This window comes from Petromyzon marinus, chromosome 5, assembly GCF_048934315.1.
Source record: "Petromyzon marinus isolate PM22_M1 ecotype Great Lakes invasive population chromosome 5, UKy_Petmar_22M1.pri1.0, whole genome shotgun sequence".
Classification (NCBI taxonomy): domain Eukaryota; kingdom Metazoa; phylum Chordata; class Hyperoartia; order Petromyzontiformes; family Petromyzontidae; genus Petromyzon; species Petromyzon marinus.
Window position 1 is genome coordinate 18033330 of NC_133671.1, and position 18494 is coordinate 18051823.

At 45.4% G+C, this 18494-nt stretch overlaps 1 protein-coding gene across 1 annotated transcript in view; it reads left to right on the forward strand.

Moving 5' to 3' along the window:
• Positions 1-18210, forward strand: part of LOC116939156 (uncharacterized) — a 47827-nt gene extending 29617 nt beyond the window's left edge. Inside the window, exons 4-6 of the mRNA XM_032947219.2 lie at positions 386-546; positions 1628-1770; positions 6735-18210. Of these exons, the coding sequence (XP_032803110.1) occupies positions 386-546; positions 1628-1770; positions 6735-7779 (1349 nt within the window). The 3' untranslated portion in view covers positions 7780-18210. The remainder of the gene's footprint in view (positions 1-385; positions 547-1627; positions 1771-6734) is intronic.
• Positions 18211-18494: the final 284 nt, after the last annotated feature.

The following is an 18494-nucleotide window of genomic DNA, read 5'->3' on the forward strand; positions in this document are numbered from 1 at the left end:
CATTCTTGTTTATGCCACAATTAAGCTGTCACGTCTGTGCCCTTCAATTGCACGATACTGTCTTTAAAGTCACTTAAACGTCTATAACCAATTACAACGACTATGCTACTCCGATGCATTTCCGGGTTGTGCCGTGCGTTGTCTGGCGCTATGTCCGATGTTCCGCTCCACGTGCTGGTGAGCTTTTTCAAGAACCGAGGCGCAACGGAGCTCCCAGCACATTGCAGCAATACGTTGTACATAATGCCGAACAATATGCGGTCAATCCCCGAAACACATCGGAGAGCAATTACAACAATAATCGTAGCAGAACGAGCAAATCGTTTCTGGAATGTGCCAGATGGGTAGATGTATTGTTGCCACGCTCTGCCCCCCCCCCCTTAAGCTCAGAGAGGTCAAGGTCACAAGATCGATATAAATGACACCGGGGAGGCGCGAGAAGGATTGAACAGCAAACCACATGCCGAGGACCTGGGGGGCTGGTGGCACCTTGTCCCCGGCACCAACATCTACCTGCTCTCCGCTCATCTCGATGATCGCTTCAAGGTGGGTGGCTCAAAATTGCAGAGTTTTCACAGCGGGGGGGGGGGGGTGGGGGGGGGGGGCTTGGGCTTTGTGAGGCATCGCCGCTCCGTACGTAACCGCAGCCGTAAGTGTGCAACAAAGGGAGCATTTTGATTTTTCGTCGCGAATAACCCGAGGCATGCAAATCCATCACGCGTGGGGCGGCATTCGGCGCGGCCAAATCGCGTCGCCTCTCGCGCCGCCGCCGCGTTTGACGGAGCAGTGCAATGCGCCATTTCGCACGCCGCAGGCGTAGGGAGGGGGATATAATTGGGCCATTCATTTGAGTTCAACAACGTCTCACGAGTTGCCATACACATGGGGTCTCGTGATTTTGGTGACCCTGTTGGTGGCCGGGTGAGCGATGTTCCCGACAGCATGCGAGGCGCGTTTAATGACGCAGAATTCCCTAAATTTGCACCCATTTGTGTTTTTTTTTACTTGGACTCGTGACGCGACCTCTCCTGAAGCGGCTTTGTTTGGTTCCTTATGACTGACCTTCGTCCGTCCACTCTGGCCATTGGTTTAGGGAACAAAATTGGCCATTGGTTTTTGTATTGAACAATTCTGGCACAGTGGGCTTGGCAGGATTGTATATTCGTTACGTTTGTCCATTGATAATATTGGACCATTGCACAAATTCTCGTGGTCCATTGTCTGTTTTTTTTCCTATTGAGCTCATCTTTGGTCAGGTTAGACCACTTCAGGCATAGTTCTCTGCCATTGTGTGAAAATGTTTCCGCATGTGTAATTTTATCTGTGGCTTAAAGTAATCTCCGTGCAACTCTCCATGGGTTGCAAAATCTCCATTGTCCAGAAAGTATGGTTCTGTTCAGAGCAGGTGACTAAAATGTATGAAGTGAATTTATCAAATTAATTACGTGGTCAGGTTTGGGGAGCTAAAAAAATGGATTGTAAAAGTAAATGAAAAAAACACGTAGGTTTGTAAGAAAACAAAAACAGACTTTAGTTGTCAAATTTTCCCAGAATAAAACCTTCAACATGTAAATACATTATACTTTGGCAGTTTAAAGCCCTGAATGGTTTTGGGGATGCGTTGCAGATGGGTGCGTTCGTGCGGATCCTGACGGTTTCACCGCGCAAAGAGGACCCTAACCTGTGCTGCACTCACTGGCGTCAAGGCAAGAGAAATACGACCATCCGCATATATGAGCGGGAACTGCATCCAGCTCATTATGGCTACAGGTACGGGAGGCTTCAATGACATCGGAGCTATCTTTAATGAAATTCATTCATGTTGTTTCATACATAAATGACATCGCTTATGACCATTCAATTCACAATACATTGAGTTGTGTGCCAACACCTGGTATCCTGCTGCCTAGCAAAACATTTATTTTGTAAAACACCCGTAACATTTTTCTCGCCCATTTCGAATTCTCAGAGCCAGGCAATTTTTGCCCACTTTTCTTACAACGAGGTTCAAGCCATGTTTGAGGTTTGATAGCAGTGTGCACACTTCTCCGTTGACCCTAAGACCCCTATCCAACATGCAAGCTACGCCAGCGCAGGGCTTTCGCGATGTGGGCGATTTCCCAGTGGCTCATTTGCCGAGCTGAGCCAGAACCACACTCTAAAACTGGAATCTGGCATGGGGCCAAGCACGGCTCGGGTTCTGCAGTGGAAAAACAACCTGACACCTCGTGAGACTGGCTCGGCACGGCCACCACTTGACTCAGTTGTGCAGTTGAATAGAGGTAGAAAACGACCGTATGAAGTACCAGGCATCTATGCAGCAGTGCACAACTACTGTAAATTTGCAATATCCTAACCCAAATGCTGATGGCATCCCCTGCTCAGTGGGGAACTGTAATGGCTGGGGGTGGCCCATAACACATTGTGTAGGTAGCCTAATAACAAGGCCCCGAGCGGTTGAAGGTGAGGCCCAGTGCATTTCCTGGACAAAACATGGAGGTTCTGCAACTTATGTGTAAGTCCCAGGTGAGCTAGCACATGGTACTGGCAGAACATTGACGGTCCAGGATAGCCCATAAAAATACCTGGGCAGCTCAGCACAAGGGCTGGCAAAGCCACAGTAAGACGAGCCAGACAAGCTCTCGCAGGGAATGCCATGAACAGCCAAAGTGAGATGCGTGTGGGACAGGGCAAGGTGTGGGCTGATCACACAATAACAAAGTATCTAGATCTGTGTAAGTTATACCCTGCAAAATCATGCAAGCAAACCAACCCACAACCAGTCAGGTTCCAGACCGTTTTGTTTACGTTTTTAAATTACTTTTGATGCAAATAACTCTGAAAGTACAGCAAATCTGTGTGTTGATTATTATATTTTATAATATATGACCAGACATATACCCCAAAACAAAATCGACAGCTACGTGGCTACAATCTATACAATTGTTCACGTTCACTGAAGCATCAAAAAAAAATCCAAGCGTAAAAATAGTACCGTTGGTGTTGCTCGTGTAAGTCTAACTGAAATGTGCTGGGACAAACGTCATTATCTTGTCGGAACATCGTTCATGCTTTTGATACTCTGTCAAACAACTTGTGGAGTGGCGATGTCCCGTGTCATCTAGCGGGTGCAGAACAATGACCAAACTCACAACAACATTTCTCTCGTGCAAGTCTGCCACGCAATGAATGTGTTTAATTGGAAAATTTTGCCGTGTTTTTTTTTGTTGCAAAACATTTTCTTGGGCGACACGTTCTTCGTAAAATCGATCGTCTTGACTTGCCCGTAACTTTGGTAAAAAAAAAAAACATTCCACTACTGCATTGGAGGTGTAGCGGAAGAATAATGTACGATAATGCAACAAATTTGTCTTTTTAGGAATCACAAAAAAATACTTGCGAAATTACTTACCCACATTAGTTGGAGAACAATCGGTTACATTTGCGATCAACTCTAACTTATCCCAACTTTTACATTATGAGACCTCCTTTGCCAGTAACAAGATATAGTAATAGGTTTTACCCTTTTAACTGCCAGTTAAAAGGGTAAAACCTATTACTTTATCCCAACTTGTGGAGGCTAGCAAAGCTACAAACACGCGTTTCACTGAAGATTTACTGATAGAAAAGGTAAAAGTCCAGCCCTGAAATTGATTTTTTCATACCTTACATGCTGGCCAGACAACTTGTAAGAAGTGAGAATTTTACCCACGCGTTGATTCACCGCATGCAAACCCGCTAGCCAAAAGTGTAATCACATAATAACTGCACATTAAATCGCACAATGGACACTTGAAGCCATCTATGGTGGTATTGTTGATTAAATAAACTTATGAGAACCAGATATTTGCATACATGCTCCTTTGGTGAATAGTCCTGGCACCGAAACAATACGTTTTGTAGTGGTGAATTCATTCGCATTTGCGTAAAACATCGGAACGCCTAAGTAGCCAAGTACACCTCAAGAATGTTTGGACATCTGATGCATATCTATGGACACGATGAAATGCAATGCCAGCGCTAAACATAGAATTGTGCAGAGCTACGTGCACTACAATGGGGTACACATGAGCCTCTGTTTATTTAATTAATAGGCCACGTCAATTAAATCTGGTTCGGTGACTCCCGAAACGCGACCTGCTCTGCCTGTTGCCCAACATTGGTCCCTGACAAACGAATACAATGGGGTCGTCGTTATCGTGATGTCATAACTAATCTTATCCCATAATCCCATTGCTTCACTGCCTCTTAAGCAAACTTCCAAGTCTGCTTTATCATCAGCCCAAATCAAAACTGTTGAGGTTAAAGCAAAAATAAAGGTGCATGTTTTTTTTACCGTGATAAAGACAGGCCAGCCTTCATTATTTGTTTTCAGCATTTGGGCGTTTTGGATATCGCTGTTGACAGTGGTTACACTGATGTGACATCACTTCATCCTGCCAGAGGGCTGGTTGATGTTCTACAACCATGCGATGTAAAAAAAATCGCATCCAATCACAGAGCTGATGGATATTCAGATGGAGAATTTTCCCTCTTTCAGTTTTCAGTTTAAGTTTTCAGTTGCATTTATTAGGTACAAGCTTTACTACCCGGCTTCGCCCGGGACTTGGATTCACGACGCCCGGCCGCCTTTGTCTCCCCAGTGGCGATGTTCACACAGCACCCCAGTTACTCGTTTGAGGCTGAGTCAACCTAGGGGAGGCCCAGGATCGGTTCAAATAATCGTCACCGGTGGTACCTGTGGTTAGCGCAGCGCACTAACCACAGGTACACATACACGCGCTTGCTGCAGACACACACAACTTTCATGGTGCATACGTCAGTAAACGACTGAAATAATAAAGCAACGCTGCGCGAAGAACGCCTTAGACCTGCAACACATTTGTATTTCACTTTACCCGCCATCAGCAGGCACACTCCGTTTCGCTTCCGCACACGGGTCACATGACACATGTGACGTCACAGCTCACTTGCCGTGCAAAAAATATACCCATTATTGAGCCCCCCCCCCCCCAAAAAAAATACAAAAGATAATTTTATAATTTTTGCATGGTGTATAGCCTGGAAAGTACTCACATGGCAAATTTCAAGTTTGTTGCATGTCGGGAAGTACGCTAAACATTTTGAACAGACACACATAATCACGACTCTGCCTTTTATATATATAGAGATAACCCCATGCGGCTCTTGACTCGAGTGCAACCGTAACAAAACAAAAACCTGAACAAGAAACATCTTCAAGTGACTACACGCAGCAGAAAAATCCTGGGAAAAAACAGCAAAGTCTTCCAGAAAAAACACCGCTGTACATGTATGCATCTTAAACAACATACTGCCATATCCAGTGCATTATTTCACATTTTACCAGAGGAATGTACGGTACAATTGATTTATATTTAATTGGCCGAAGTTGGTGCTTGCAACCCCATCTTTCAGAACAGTCTTTGAGAGCCAAAGTCCAACATTACAACACAGAAGATGTGAGTCACACTAGCATTCACCAGCCAGTATGCTCGAATCTCCTGGGAATAATCTTACGAGTCTTTCTCTAAAAGTATTAATCCGCCATCTTCTGTATCCTCCAATAGACAGAGCGGCCGGAATATCAGCACATAGGGTTATTATATTTATTTTAACAAATGTTAAAACTTTCTTCCATTAACATGAATGCATGCATTAATAACTTTTTTTATTAGGACTTGTTTTCGTATTTTTAGGAGTAATCTTTGAACATTCATCAATTATGTTTCGTCTCAACTCGTTCAGGGTTCTTGGTCGAGTTTTTGGAAGCGACAGATTGAGGTGACCCCCCACAGGAAGAATTATGAACAATGATAACAGATAAAATATCAGAATAAACAATTAAATAGTATTCATGCTAGTGTTAAAATAAATCAAATAACCCTATGTGTCCTGACTTTTGGGCCACCCTGCGTAGTGTCGCACGTGGAAAGAAGAACACTCAGACGTTTACGCGCTGCGTGCAAACATTCCCTCCTCCATCCTCCTTCGTCCGTAGTACCCCACCTGCGTTTGAACGCACGAGCTGTTCATGCTGCGCTAAGAAAATAAACGGACGTGCAGCCAACGTTTCAAGGAAAGTGACCAAAAACGTTTCAAAAAGTAGTGGTGTGTGGTAAGCAGTTGGCCGACGCTGTGTCTGCGTGTGTTGTGTTTGGCCGGCTTCCTCGCTTGGCATGTTAACGCCAGTCACCCAGACGTGTGTCACGTGTAGTAACGGCCGATTCAGATGGTGAAAACCAGAAGTGGAAAATGCTAATTCAGTTGGCCCCCGTATAATGAAGTTACATTGTTGAAAAAGTTGAAAGCACATCGTCATCTGGGCAACGAGAAGGATAAAATGATCACCTATAGCCCCTTGTCAGTCCACTGCTTTATAAAGGCCTCCCCATGCTCTGTCAGTTTTGTCGAGGTTGTTTGACCATACTTCCCCATGCTGGTCAGTGTTTGCCATGGCCAGGATTCGAACTGGTTCTGTAGCGCAGTGTACCAACCACTGCGCAGCGACGTTCACGACCCGGTCTACACGATGTGACTTTGAAATATAAAAAAAACATCCTCCTCATTGTGAGCATCAACAGACTTCCTGCAAAAGTAGCTTAGGGAGAAATATATAGACCCGGCGATGCGACGTGATCTTCACCTCATCGGTGCTTGAGGCGCGCTCTGTGACAACTGCGCAATGTTATTGTGCGATATCATTGTCGTTTCAGGTACGCGGTTCACAGCCTGGTGTGTCTCATTCCCCCGTGGCAGTCGCCGCCCGACCGCGTGTCGGTTGCCCTGTGCAAGCTGGATCCACCGGCAGAGAGCGAAGGCCGCACCTCGCTACTCGTGCACCGCCCGACGGGCCCCAAGGTAGATTTTGCCGTGTGCCTGCCCATGCTCTTTGGCCGCTACGATCGGCTCCTTCACCTGCTTCAGAGCGTGGAGTTCTACCGCCTTCTGGGCGCGAGCCTGGTCACCGTGTACAACTACAGCCTGGGCCCGAACGTGGACGCGGCACTGCACCTGTACGCCAAGGCGGGACTGGCGAATGTGCTGCCCTGGCCGGTAAGCGAGCATCTCAACGTGTCCACGGGATGGCGCCTGAACCGGAACCCCGGCGACGTCCACTACTACGGGCAGATCGGCTGCATGACCGACTGCCTGTACCGCTCGGCGCACCGCGCCCGCTGGGTCTTCATGAACGACATCGACGAAGTCGTGGTGCCGCACGCCTACGCCAACTGGAGTGAGATGGTGAGCGCCCTGTCTCCGGTGGGTGGCGAGAGTAACGGCGTGCAGCGCTTCTCCGTTTTCACGTTCAAGAACGGCATCTTCCCACTGGAGCCACACGCCATCTACCGCAAGCTGCCCGCGCGCGCCTGCGTGCACGAGACCGAGGCTGACGTGGACTACTTGCGCACGCTCAGGCTCGTTACGGATGGCAGGGCGACCAAGGTGCTGGTGGACTCGCGCTCGGTGGTGCACCAGGGCGTCCACCGCGCCGACACGCTGCTGCAGGGCGCGCTCGTGCTCAACGTGCCTGAGCAGGCGGCCCTGCTCCACCACTACAAGTCCGTTGGGTCGGCGCTGTTCCAGCCGGGGACAGAGAACGTGACGGAGGACCGGGCGACGCTGCTCTACAGGGAGCGGCTGCTTCCCCGCGTGCACGCCATGCTGGCCCTGCTGTGCGCGCAGGGCGGGCCCCACGTGGTGCCCAAGCAGGCGTCCAAATCTGCTAAACGCCCCACGAAAAAGCGGCCCAAGACGTAGAGAGCGCTCCGCGCGTAACGACGCTTTGTTTTTCTTCTCGTCAGTTTTCCCATTGTGGGAGCTTTGATGGAAGACTTGATGAAAACAAAACAGTATATATTCTTTAAGAAAAAAAACCTTTTATACTTGACTCACTTTTTATTGAGATATTTAGTTGGTTTTGTCACTGTGAATGTGCAACGCCTGGGTGCCAACACTAATTAAGGAAGGGTACGATCTCCAACATAAATTACACGTTTGTGATTACAATGTGGTAGATTTGTAAAATAACTGGCCTTTAGTCTGATTTTAATTATTTTTTTCCAGGTAGTATATACATCCTAGAAAGCTGCTTTATGGGATAGGTATTTTAAATTTGAGCGGTGGTGCACTACTACTGCGCTGTGAATCGAACTAATCAAATTTGGTTCCCGGCCACGGCTCACATCAGTGGCGAGTGATATTTGAACTGGTCTTGAATCAGCGCTCTCCCACCTCCCCTCGCCCCTCTTCACTAACCCAGCACTGACCAGAGTGGTGAAATATAGTCAAACAACCCCCACGACTAACGCAGCTTCAGGAAGAGGCCCTTATCGAGTGGTGGATTGACAAAGAGCTGACATTTTACTCATGTTATTTTATACTACGGGATTCAATATCTTAATGCAACCTCATCTCAAGACGCCACACAAAATGGTGGGACATGCACACAGGTTTGTTCGTTGAGATGGGTTACCGCTAGTATAAATAAAAGACTGCACATTTAAATTTACGCAAGCTATAATAGGCTAATGGCCAACTCTGCACCCGATTGGCAATGCGCTCTTGCAATCGGAAAGACAGATTTGCGGTTTGTGATGTCCTCTTAACCATGCAAGAAATCAAGACTGGCTGTTATTCTCATAGGATGTATCGCTGAACTTACCAGGCCACGTTTTTGCATATTTACAACGCACATATAAGTAAAAGCTAAGGTGCAGCTCTGCAATTGCTTGCTCACGCTCCTGCTGGTGGAAGGGCCTCCCACTAGACAGTGCTACAGAGCCCTTCTCGGGGGTGTTTTTTCGTGGCCGACTCTTCCATGCTGGCCACATGTCTCGGAAGAAGTGGGAGTAACCCCACACGTTAACCCCATTACAACCGATCTTCAGATCGACTAACTGGTGTGCGGTAGAACCCCTTTTAACGACGGCAATTGGTTCCATGAAACCGGTCGTTAAATGATTTGGTCGTAAAGCGAGGATAGGAAATATATGTGAAAGGCTTAATTAGTTCCGACAGCTATCGAAAGTTACCTTTTTTCACCCAAAAAGTACTTTATAATACTTAAACAATGTATATTCACACATAAATATACTAACAACATAAACACATAATATTAAAAGGAAACATGGTTAATCAATCAATTAGTTAATATTTACTTTACCTGCAATAGCTCATCGTTAACAGGGAAATGGTCGGTAAGCGAACATATTGGGCTCTATGGGGGCACTACACAACTATACACTACGCTATACACTACACTACTATACACTACACATTGGGCTCTGTGGAGGCCCGTCGTTAAGTGATTAGTCGTTGACAGGGGTGGTCGCTAAGAGGGTTCTATTGTACTCGTTTATACTGCAGGGTGGACAGAGGAGGGTTTGATTGAATAAACGTGGGCCCTTTGTTTCAACTGCTGTACCGGGAGATTGAACTGGCAACCCCTCCCGATACACACACACATATGCATATGTATATTGAACTTCTTTCGCGCGGTACATAGCCAACCGTACTATTGGAGGTGCGGGGTAAGCAAGTGGTGAGCACACTGGACTCGCAGTCTACAAGACATAAGCTAAACCATCATTTGTACTCCGTTGGACTTGGATTTTTCTGATTAATAAATTTAGCGTTAAATTTCGATTTAAAGCTTTCGTGACTGCAAGGATTCATCTTCTTTGGTTCTTTCGGTAAAGTCACGTAGAATGAGAATAAAATAATAAATTGATAAAATAAAATAACACAATAAAATTCTCACGACGTTTCGGCCGCTTGTGTTGTGGCCGAAACGTCATGAGAATTTTATTGTGTTATTTTATTTTATCAATTTATTATTTTATTCTCATTCTACGTGACTTTACCGAAAGAACCAAAGAAGATAATTTAGCGTTGTCCGATAGCTAACAGCCAATGCGATCCGAGCACTAAATATCATGCAATGTCCATCTCCGGCAAATCTAATGGGATGAATCTTGATGTCGTTCAACAACAGTAAGAAATGCCTTGCGTTTTGTTTTCTTTTTTCAATATCGGCCAATGAGTTATCGTAGCGGATGATCTTACACGGGTGTTTTTTTTTTATTTTTGGCACGATTTTTCCGTGGAGAACTGACGGCAACGCAACACATACGCTGCGTGGCTCATCCCCATTTGGCACTATAAACCATGGTGACCACGAAAAATGTGTGGCAACGTTCGTGGATGCAAAGTTCTTTGAAATTCCTGAGGTGTTTTTTTTCCCTTGAGTTACACTGTAGAGGCAGATGTTACTGTGCGCGCGTGTGCGCGTTTATATCGCCTGTGCTCGCTCAGCCGTACGCACACGTCCCATTTCTACTGGATATGGGTTTTTGGTTTTTAATTTTATTGTTCGCTTCGGTTTGAACTGCTCCAGGTCGGTGCACACAATCGTGTGTTCTGCGGTGTATTGAATGTATTTTTTTGTCTACACCTGCCATTGCTTCTGGGAGGGAAGTTTTTCGGTGACGTTAGCAGTGATTTTTTTTAGGAGATTTCATATCGCGGTGGCAGCTTCTCTCGCTGATGTGGTTCGATGACTATTTTTAGACCGTTAGGTTGGTTCACACAGGATTTTTGTTGACCTTCTTTCGCCGAACGTCACGCATCTTTTGTTAAGTAATAACCTGTTCACACCGTGGTGGGGTAAGCTTCTTATCATTAGGTTAACGCGGTGTACGAGTGTGTTCATAGTTTGCAAGCGGTAGCATCGTGTGGGGCTGGCGCTCTGCACTACAAATCCGGTCAGCTAAATATGAGCTCGCTAACTTCACTCACACCAAAATGATATAAGGCTACATGGCACATATTCGTCTTTGTGTAATAGTTTGGGACCATTTAATGTCTAAATTAGGTCCAAACTATGAACCTTTATGAGTGCCAATCTAAATTTGAATTTTGTTTTATCTCTGATCGATGATGTGATATCATTACAAAGTATTGCATTAACATCTCTTATGTTTGAGCAATTTCACTTCGTCAACAAACTGACAATGAACTCAGAGATTGACACTATTTACATCGTCGCAATTGTCTTTTTTCCTTACGTCCCTGAATTAAGATGTTGTATCTTCATTACTGCCACCCAATAAGCCTCGTTTTTTTCATTCAAAGCAGTTGGCTCCACCCACTGTGTGCTACCCCAACGCTGATTGGCAGCTGCCACTGCGCAAACCGATCCGCGAGTTAAAGCGCCACACTCGACGACACCGGAGGCGCCCTTGTGATTCGCCAGGGTAGCTTCAGCAAATCCTCTGTGAACCGATCCTTGCACAACATGGAAAGAAGGCGTGGCGCTGTTGTTCACGATGTCCTATCACCTGCACGCGGCTGTGCAAGATTGCTCAACCACGGGGGTGAAATGACCTATAAATATTATACTTTTTTTTAGTCACCGTTGGGCCAAATTTCTACTAATGTTGCCCTTCGTATTGTTGCGATTTTATGCCGCCCCCCCCCCCCCCCCCGTGGCATAGAATGTCAACACGTTGACAAAACCCTATGGCAAATCTGATAGTGTTATGGGAGTTGTTTATGTCCTCGTGGTTTGTGTCCCGAGTAAAACAAATATATAGCTTTTCGGTAACATTACAGAAGAACAAAACGGAACACGGCAGTATGAGCCAGAGGGGTACATGCAGGACGTTGATCTCTGTAATCCCTGGTCCACGATATATAATCCGGAGAGGAGCCGTAGAGCGAAGCAAGGGGGGAGAAGGTTAGGAGGTGAGATAAATGAACAGTGGGGGAAGAGAAGGCAAGGGTGAAGAGAAGAGTTAACATATTTTCTTTGAGCGTACATCGCCTGCATGTTTCAATTTTAATACGGAAAAACAAATACGTACTTTTTGATTTAAAGCTTTCGTGACTGCAGGGATTCATATTCTTGGTTCTTTCGGTAAAGTCACGTCGAAGGGAAACAATAATCTTTTTCTCACTGTGGTTTTCACACCTGATGATGATTGCTTGTGTTGCAGTCGAAACGTCGTGAGCATTTTATTGTTTTATATTTTTATGATTTTATTGTTTCCCTTCTACGTGACTTTACCGAAAGAACTAAGAATATAAATACGTACTTTTTTGCAACGTTGAATTATTTACGTTCCAGCAGTCTTGTGGGCTCAAGCATGACATTTTCATGAGAACAATGTTTTGTATATTTTACTGTTTGTCTCTATTCCCCGCAGCTATGTTTCTGTGCATTGGTGGATTTTCCTTGGGTCGGCTGTGTAGCTGTGCGAGCGCTGATTTCAATAATGATTCCCATCTCGTATGCAGAACTTGTACAAGAAGTCACATTTGATATCACAGGCTGCGGTCGACTGAGCCTTGTGCCTCCCAGCTATTCGGTTTAAAGCACCAGTGGAGAGCGTTCGCATCCCACAGTTGTACTTTAAAGTCGGCATCCCAAGTATTCAGTTTTTGCCTGTGAAATTGGTTTGAATTAGCTGCGCGCGGTGCGCATTTGCAGCTGTTTCGTGGGAAATGTGCACAAAACCACGATACGCTGCGTGGTTTTACGTAGCAAACGGAGTTTTTAAACGCACGTTGGCCAAATCCTCGCAATATAGGACCATAGAGCTCGCATAAAGGTTAGCGCTGGCTCTTGCTGCCTTACCGCTTGCCTATGGTTCCCTACGCCTCTGAATCATGCCCTCTCTCTCTCGCTGAGAGTCAACGAAATCTGTGTACATTACAAATTCAAAACATTATTGCAAACTATATATTTAAAAACAAAAAAATGTTATCCAAGCATCTACTCCGTATCGAGTGAAGTGCATGTGTGCGACTGGCTTCGTATATAGGAACACTCCATTACCTCAGTGCCTTGCATTCCCTCTCACGTGGTTGTTTTGAACGTAAACTGTTTATGGTATCACTGCACAAAGCACCCTTGTGTATACAGCTCAGGGCTGGATCCAAGTAGTGCAGCATCATACCATGTGCTCAATGTGCACTGCCTTAATTGCTTCGGGCACTCATAGCTTGCACATAAATGTTTGCCGTGTTGATTTAGCATGTTTAATATGGCCCCGAACTGTGAGCACATGTTAATACCACAAGCAGAATGGTAATTCAAGGAATTAATGTTTGATCCAGGCAAATGAAACGCGTGTGTGTAATTCATTGGGAGGAGCCATGGCCACAGTGGCTAGCGCACACCGTGCTGTGAAACTGGCGACAATGCAACGAGCTGGAAATTATCTTATTATCACCGTATGTAATTCATAATATACACTCGTGTGATTTATTAAAATTCTAAAAATGATAGTCCGTTTCATTGAGCTGATCCCATTCGGATAGAGTCATAACGGTATTCTTCATAGAAGGATGACTGTAAATTTATTATGAAAGTTTTAATTCAAATTCGACTTCACACTTTGGTCTTGCTCAACTCTGTCTACCTGTCCTTTGGCCATCTCGGGCAGCCCATGAATTTCTATTTATCGCATGCCTATCAGATTTGCTGAACAGCTTAAATATTTTAATTCTTCCTTTTTGCCATCCGCCCAATGTGCCTGACAGCCCATGATTAATTCTGCTGTAGAATACTCTACTGGGCTTTTGTTGCCTTCAAAGAGAGGTATCGCAGGTGAGATATGGGTACACGCAAACCACGGATGCAAAGTAGAATGTTTATATCTTCTTACCAAAAATAGGTACAAGATTTCTTAACATCGGGTGAAAGAATCATGCTGCAATGGAACTCGTATTATCTACGATCTTGTTATCCGTGACTCCTATTGCCGGTGAAAACTAAACGGTCCACGAACCTGCCTATTTGCGATTATCCGCGATTCTTGTTGCAGATGTGTTTGCAGATAACATCGTGCAGATAACATCGTGCATAACAGGAATCTGTCGATGTTCATCCCCCACCTCACCGTTAATGTGGAGTTCTAGTCTATTAATATGCCATTCCAATGCCTGAGGAGTTATCAGCACTTTACTGTTGAATAAATGTATAATATATTTCTGTTTAATTTACTCAATCGTGGGTATAAATTATGCTTGTTAAAACCCGTAGGGGTTTTTTTTTTTGCATCGTGAAAAGGCAGTGACTGGATTCCTGCACGTCAACAAAACGTCGAGCAATAAACGTAACAGGATTTACCTTGATGCCGCCGCCGCGGAATAATGGTTGGCATGCCGGACTTACAATCCAGGGGTCACGCCGGTTCGATCTTCCGACGCGCCACTGGTAACAATGGGTAACGCCACGGTCACGTCAATCGGCAGGTCACGTGTAGCGTGGTCGTGTGGGTTGTGCCCCCCCCCCGCTACCTCTTCCAAAATGTTTTTTTGCACATTCCAATCATTGCATACGTGACCAAAATTCCACTTGAAACGATTGCGGGTTCCTGACTTTTGGGACCAGTAATTGATTCTGAAAACGATTCCCGGGAATCGCTTAACAGGCCTGGAATAAGAAAAAGTGTCACTCTTGTACACGTTTTGTGTTTTGCCAAATCTATAGGATAACTTAAACTGTATTATATGAATAAATTTCGAGAGTGAAATGAAGCAATGCAATACAGCCTGAAACATCTTCCAACAAAATCCTCACTGGGTCTGGATATTTTTTTTACACGAATGCATTTTATTTTTAGCAATTGTCGTGAACATGTATATTTGTGGCGGAGTGGGGAGCGGTGGTTATGGTGGTTTGTGTGCCCCGAGTTCGATTCCCGCTCACGGCCACCAACACCTGTGACGATTATCTGAACCGGACTTGGGCCTCCCCTAGGTCGACTCAGCCTCAAATGAGTATACCTCGTGTGGTGTTTAAACATCGCCTCTTGGGAGACAAAGGCGGCCGGGCATGGTGCTGGCCAATCACCCCTCGTATGCCGTGCCGACCTTCATAGGTGGCCACCAACGGTACTTGCTCCAATAGCTTAAGGCCATACGAGCGATAATTATTTGTCTTTGTGCATGACGGAGGTAATCCACGGCTCCTCGGGTGAACCCAGACACCTGGGGATGACCGTTCCAATTCCCGCACGAGTTCGCGAGCACCCTGGCTGGCAGTGCTGCCTCATTGCCATGCGAGTAGCCGTCTCTCGCCAATGGCTTTACTCCCCGTACGATGCAGTGACCCCCCTCGAGTAGTTCCTGGATCACAGGCGCGCACCGCCGCAGAACCAATCGCGGTAATGCTTCACATGCCCGTCGAGCCCTTCATGGCAGGATGCTCGATAATCTGGTGGATTACACCCGACGCAGACTTGTGCTCCTCTCTGTGGACGACAGACGTTGAACGAGGTTGATATTTGGTGCAGTTTTACTGGTTGCTAATTGAACTCGGTGTAAACTGCGTCCGGTCAATTTGATGATCGTGAATACATTGTAGGCGAAGTGTACTGAGCGACGACTGACCAATACAGCACACGTATTGTTGTGACACAAGCGGGCCCCACTCGGCTACACGGGATGCGGTAGGCTATTGCTTTTTTTATTAAATGCCATACGAGAGAAGACGACTCGGTAAGTGGAGTTAGGCGCACAGTGGTTGGCCCACTTAGCGATGAACCTTGTGACCCGAGGCCAAATCTCGGAGCTTTCACGGTTACGTCAACGGCGAGCGATAGCCAAACCGGTTTTCGGATCCCTCTTCACCAATATTTACACCTCCCGGCGTGGTGAAGGATGGTCAAACAAATCACAACGTGACTGACACGGCATGGGGGCGAGACCATTGGCGTTCTTGAAAGGGCTGTAAATGAATTGTAACTTTGTGAGTGACAATATATATATTTCGTACAATACACAGGAGTTACAATTCGAGCTGAACGAAGATGCTTGTTGTTTTTTTAGGATTACAAATAAGGGTCTCTCGCTCGCTCTCTCTCTCCGAATGATTTGCTTTGTTTTGTTCGAGACCTCTAATGCGCAAGTAATCTATACGCGCTGTATGCTGTTGAGTGTTGGACTGAGCAAGACGGGTGGGGAGCTGCGGGGAAACGCTTGCAAGACCGTCTGGGAGCGTAGCCGATGTCAAAAAGCGGTCGGGTCACGGTCCATCATTTAGCCGCGAATGTAACTTGGCGAGTGAGCCAAGGACGCTGCACACTGAGAGAGTTGTGCAGCGCGTGACCGTGCGCTGCACTCTAGGCTCCCGCTCTTGTGATCGGAGGTTTTTTTTTTATTTAGCCAATGCTATTTCACGCAACTTCCCACGGTTAAAACACCAGCTACATTTACAACATATGCATAGGTATGAATAAATGTCAATTTGAGTGGACGTCAGCACACATAGCCACAGAGCCACCTTACAGCCTCCTCCAGCACGTGCGGGGGAAACCAATCTGCCTGGCATGCCCTGACGCACTTTACCACCGTAGACGGTGGCTGCCATGGTCTCCTGCTCCCCCCCTCCTCCTCCCTCCCGCATTCACACAGTGGGCTGAATTTGACGTAAAATGTGATGGGATGTTATAAAGCCGTCTAACCACTGCATTCCATGGTTTGGGGTGGCCTGTAATAAATTTTATTTCCACCAGGTGTGCTCCTCGAGTTGAACCGCATGTTCCACGCACCCATGTTCGACGTTTCACTCACAACACGATGCTGGGGAGCTTAATAATAGGGGGTTTTCCCCTTTTTTCTGGCAACAAAACTGAAACATTTTTTACAAGGAATCATGTGTGCATTAACCGCAATACTTGTGGTCAAAATGCAAACAAAAAACACTGATAATATATGCATTGTCCTTGAAACTGATTGGTCCACACCAGAGACGGCTTCTTTTGAGCCTCGTCTCAATTGGTGCTAGACCAGATGACGCCAAAAGGCGTACAGCTCAAAGACAATGCACTATCAAAGTAATGAGGGCTCGGAGTGAGCATCTACATCATATAATAATAGGGGTTTCCCATTTTTTTCTGCCAGGAAAAAATGGGAAAAACCCTATTATTATATTTTGGTACTGGCAAAAGAGGTCTAATGATGCTGGGGCGCTTTTTCGATCCAACAAAAAAAATCATTTTGAGAGTTTGTTTTTTTCTCGGCCTGATCTTCCCTGAAATGTTCTACGACTGTACAACAATAACAACAGTGCCGCTGTAATTGTACGCAAGGACAGTGTAAACTAGCTGTAAAGAAAATGGTTGGGAAGATGTTTGCTTCGGTGTGATACAAATGATGGATTTTGGCCAAGTGGGATGAAACGATGTTTATCCCTATTCAGTTTGGTCTGGTGGTGGTGTGAGCAACATTCGTAAAAGGCTCTGTATTTCGTTTTATTGGCAGCGGGGTGAGAGAGACTGTTTCATGGTGCAATTTATGTTGAAAGTGTATTCTGTTCCACTTTTACGGGGTGCACGCTTATGCTGGGGTCCACAGTGAAATGTAAGGACAATGGTGGTGGTGGTAAAATAAAATGGACGAATGAGGATGAAAAAGTGAAAAGTCAAGAGGAAAAAGCCAACCTTGAAATTGTGCACTTTTCGGAGTACATTTTCGTACGTGTTTTTAAACTCGTAGCACTGATTTAGTAAATGTATGCATTCGAGCTATCAAGAGGGTAGTTTCAACATTTTGTGGAATCTTTTTGTATATTTTGTCAGATGGAAGTCGGCATAATAGCTGTTCTTTTCGAAATAGATTGTAAATAATCCTAGAGTGTGCCTTAATAATGCATATTCAAATAATCCGTTATGAAAGATTTATGCCAATTTGTTTTATAATGGCAATGGAATTTTTGTACTGTATGGTACGGCTCAGTTTATTGATGTGTTTAGCGAAACGCTTTTAAGTTTAATTAGGTGTATAATTGTCAATATTCGTTTAACAAAAAAATGTTGTACCTAAGTGGGGGTGGCTGATTTTTAAGCGTGATTTTTACGGTTCAGCGAATCGCATCTGTTCAGTCAAGCCACGTGGTCGTGCATTTGCTCGGATGTCCTATTCCCGGGGAGGTGTGAGATGTAACGCCTCTTCAGGAAACAACTGGAATTATTTGTATACCCTGGTATGTGTGAGTAGACCTTACAATGGTGCTCACTTGTGTTGTGGCGCGGACGGTCAAAAAACTTTGAAGACCGAGGTCTTAAATCTTTTTTTTACAAACAAAAGGATGCCCCGCATTTTTCTTTATATGGTCGCCTTCAGTGCCGTATCATTGTACTTCTTAAGTGATATGCAAATAAAAATTGGGATTCAAATAAGCATGTCAGTGCATTGCGAATTATATTTGTTCTCCTGTGTTTTACTTTTAAAGCCAATTGTGCTTCCTCTGCCTGGCTCCAACGACTGCCTACGATGGTATTGTACTGCCAGCAATTCATCTGTGGTTGATCCTCGTTCCACTACTAACTAAAGTATAAATTTATGCTCTGGCGACAAAACAGGTATTTTGGAAGTAAAGGTTTTATGGTGTTTTGATGTCAGCCCAGCGCAAAGCAAATTGCACTTTTATATTAAACGGCAATCTACAGTTTACCTGGCAGAGT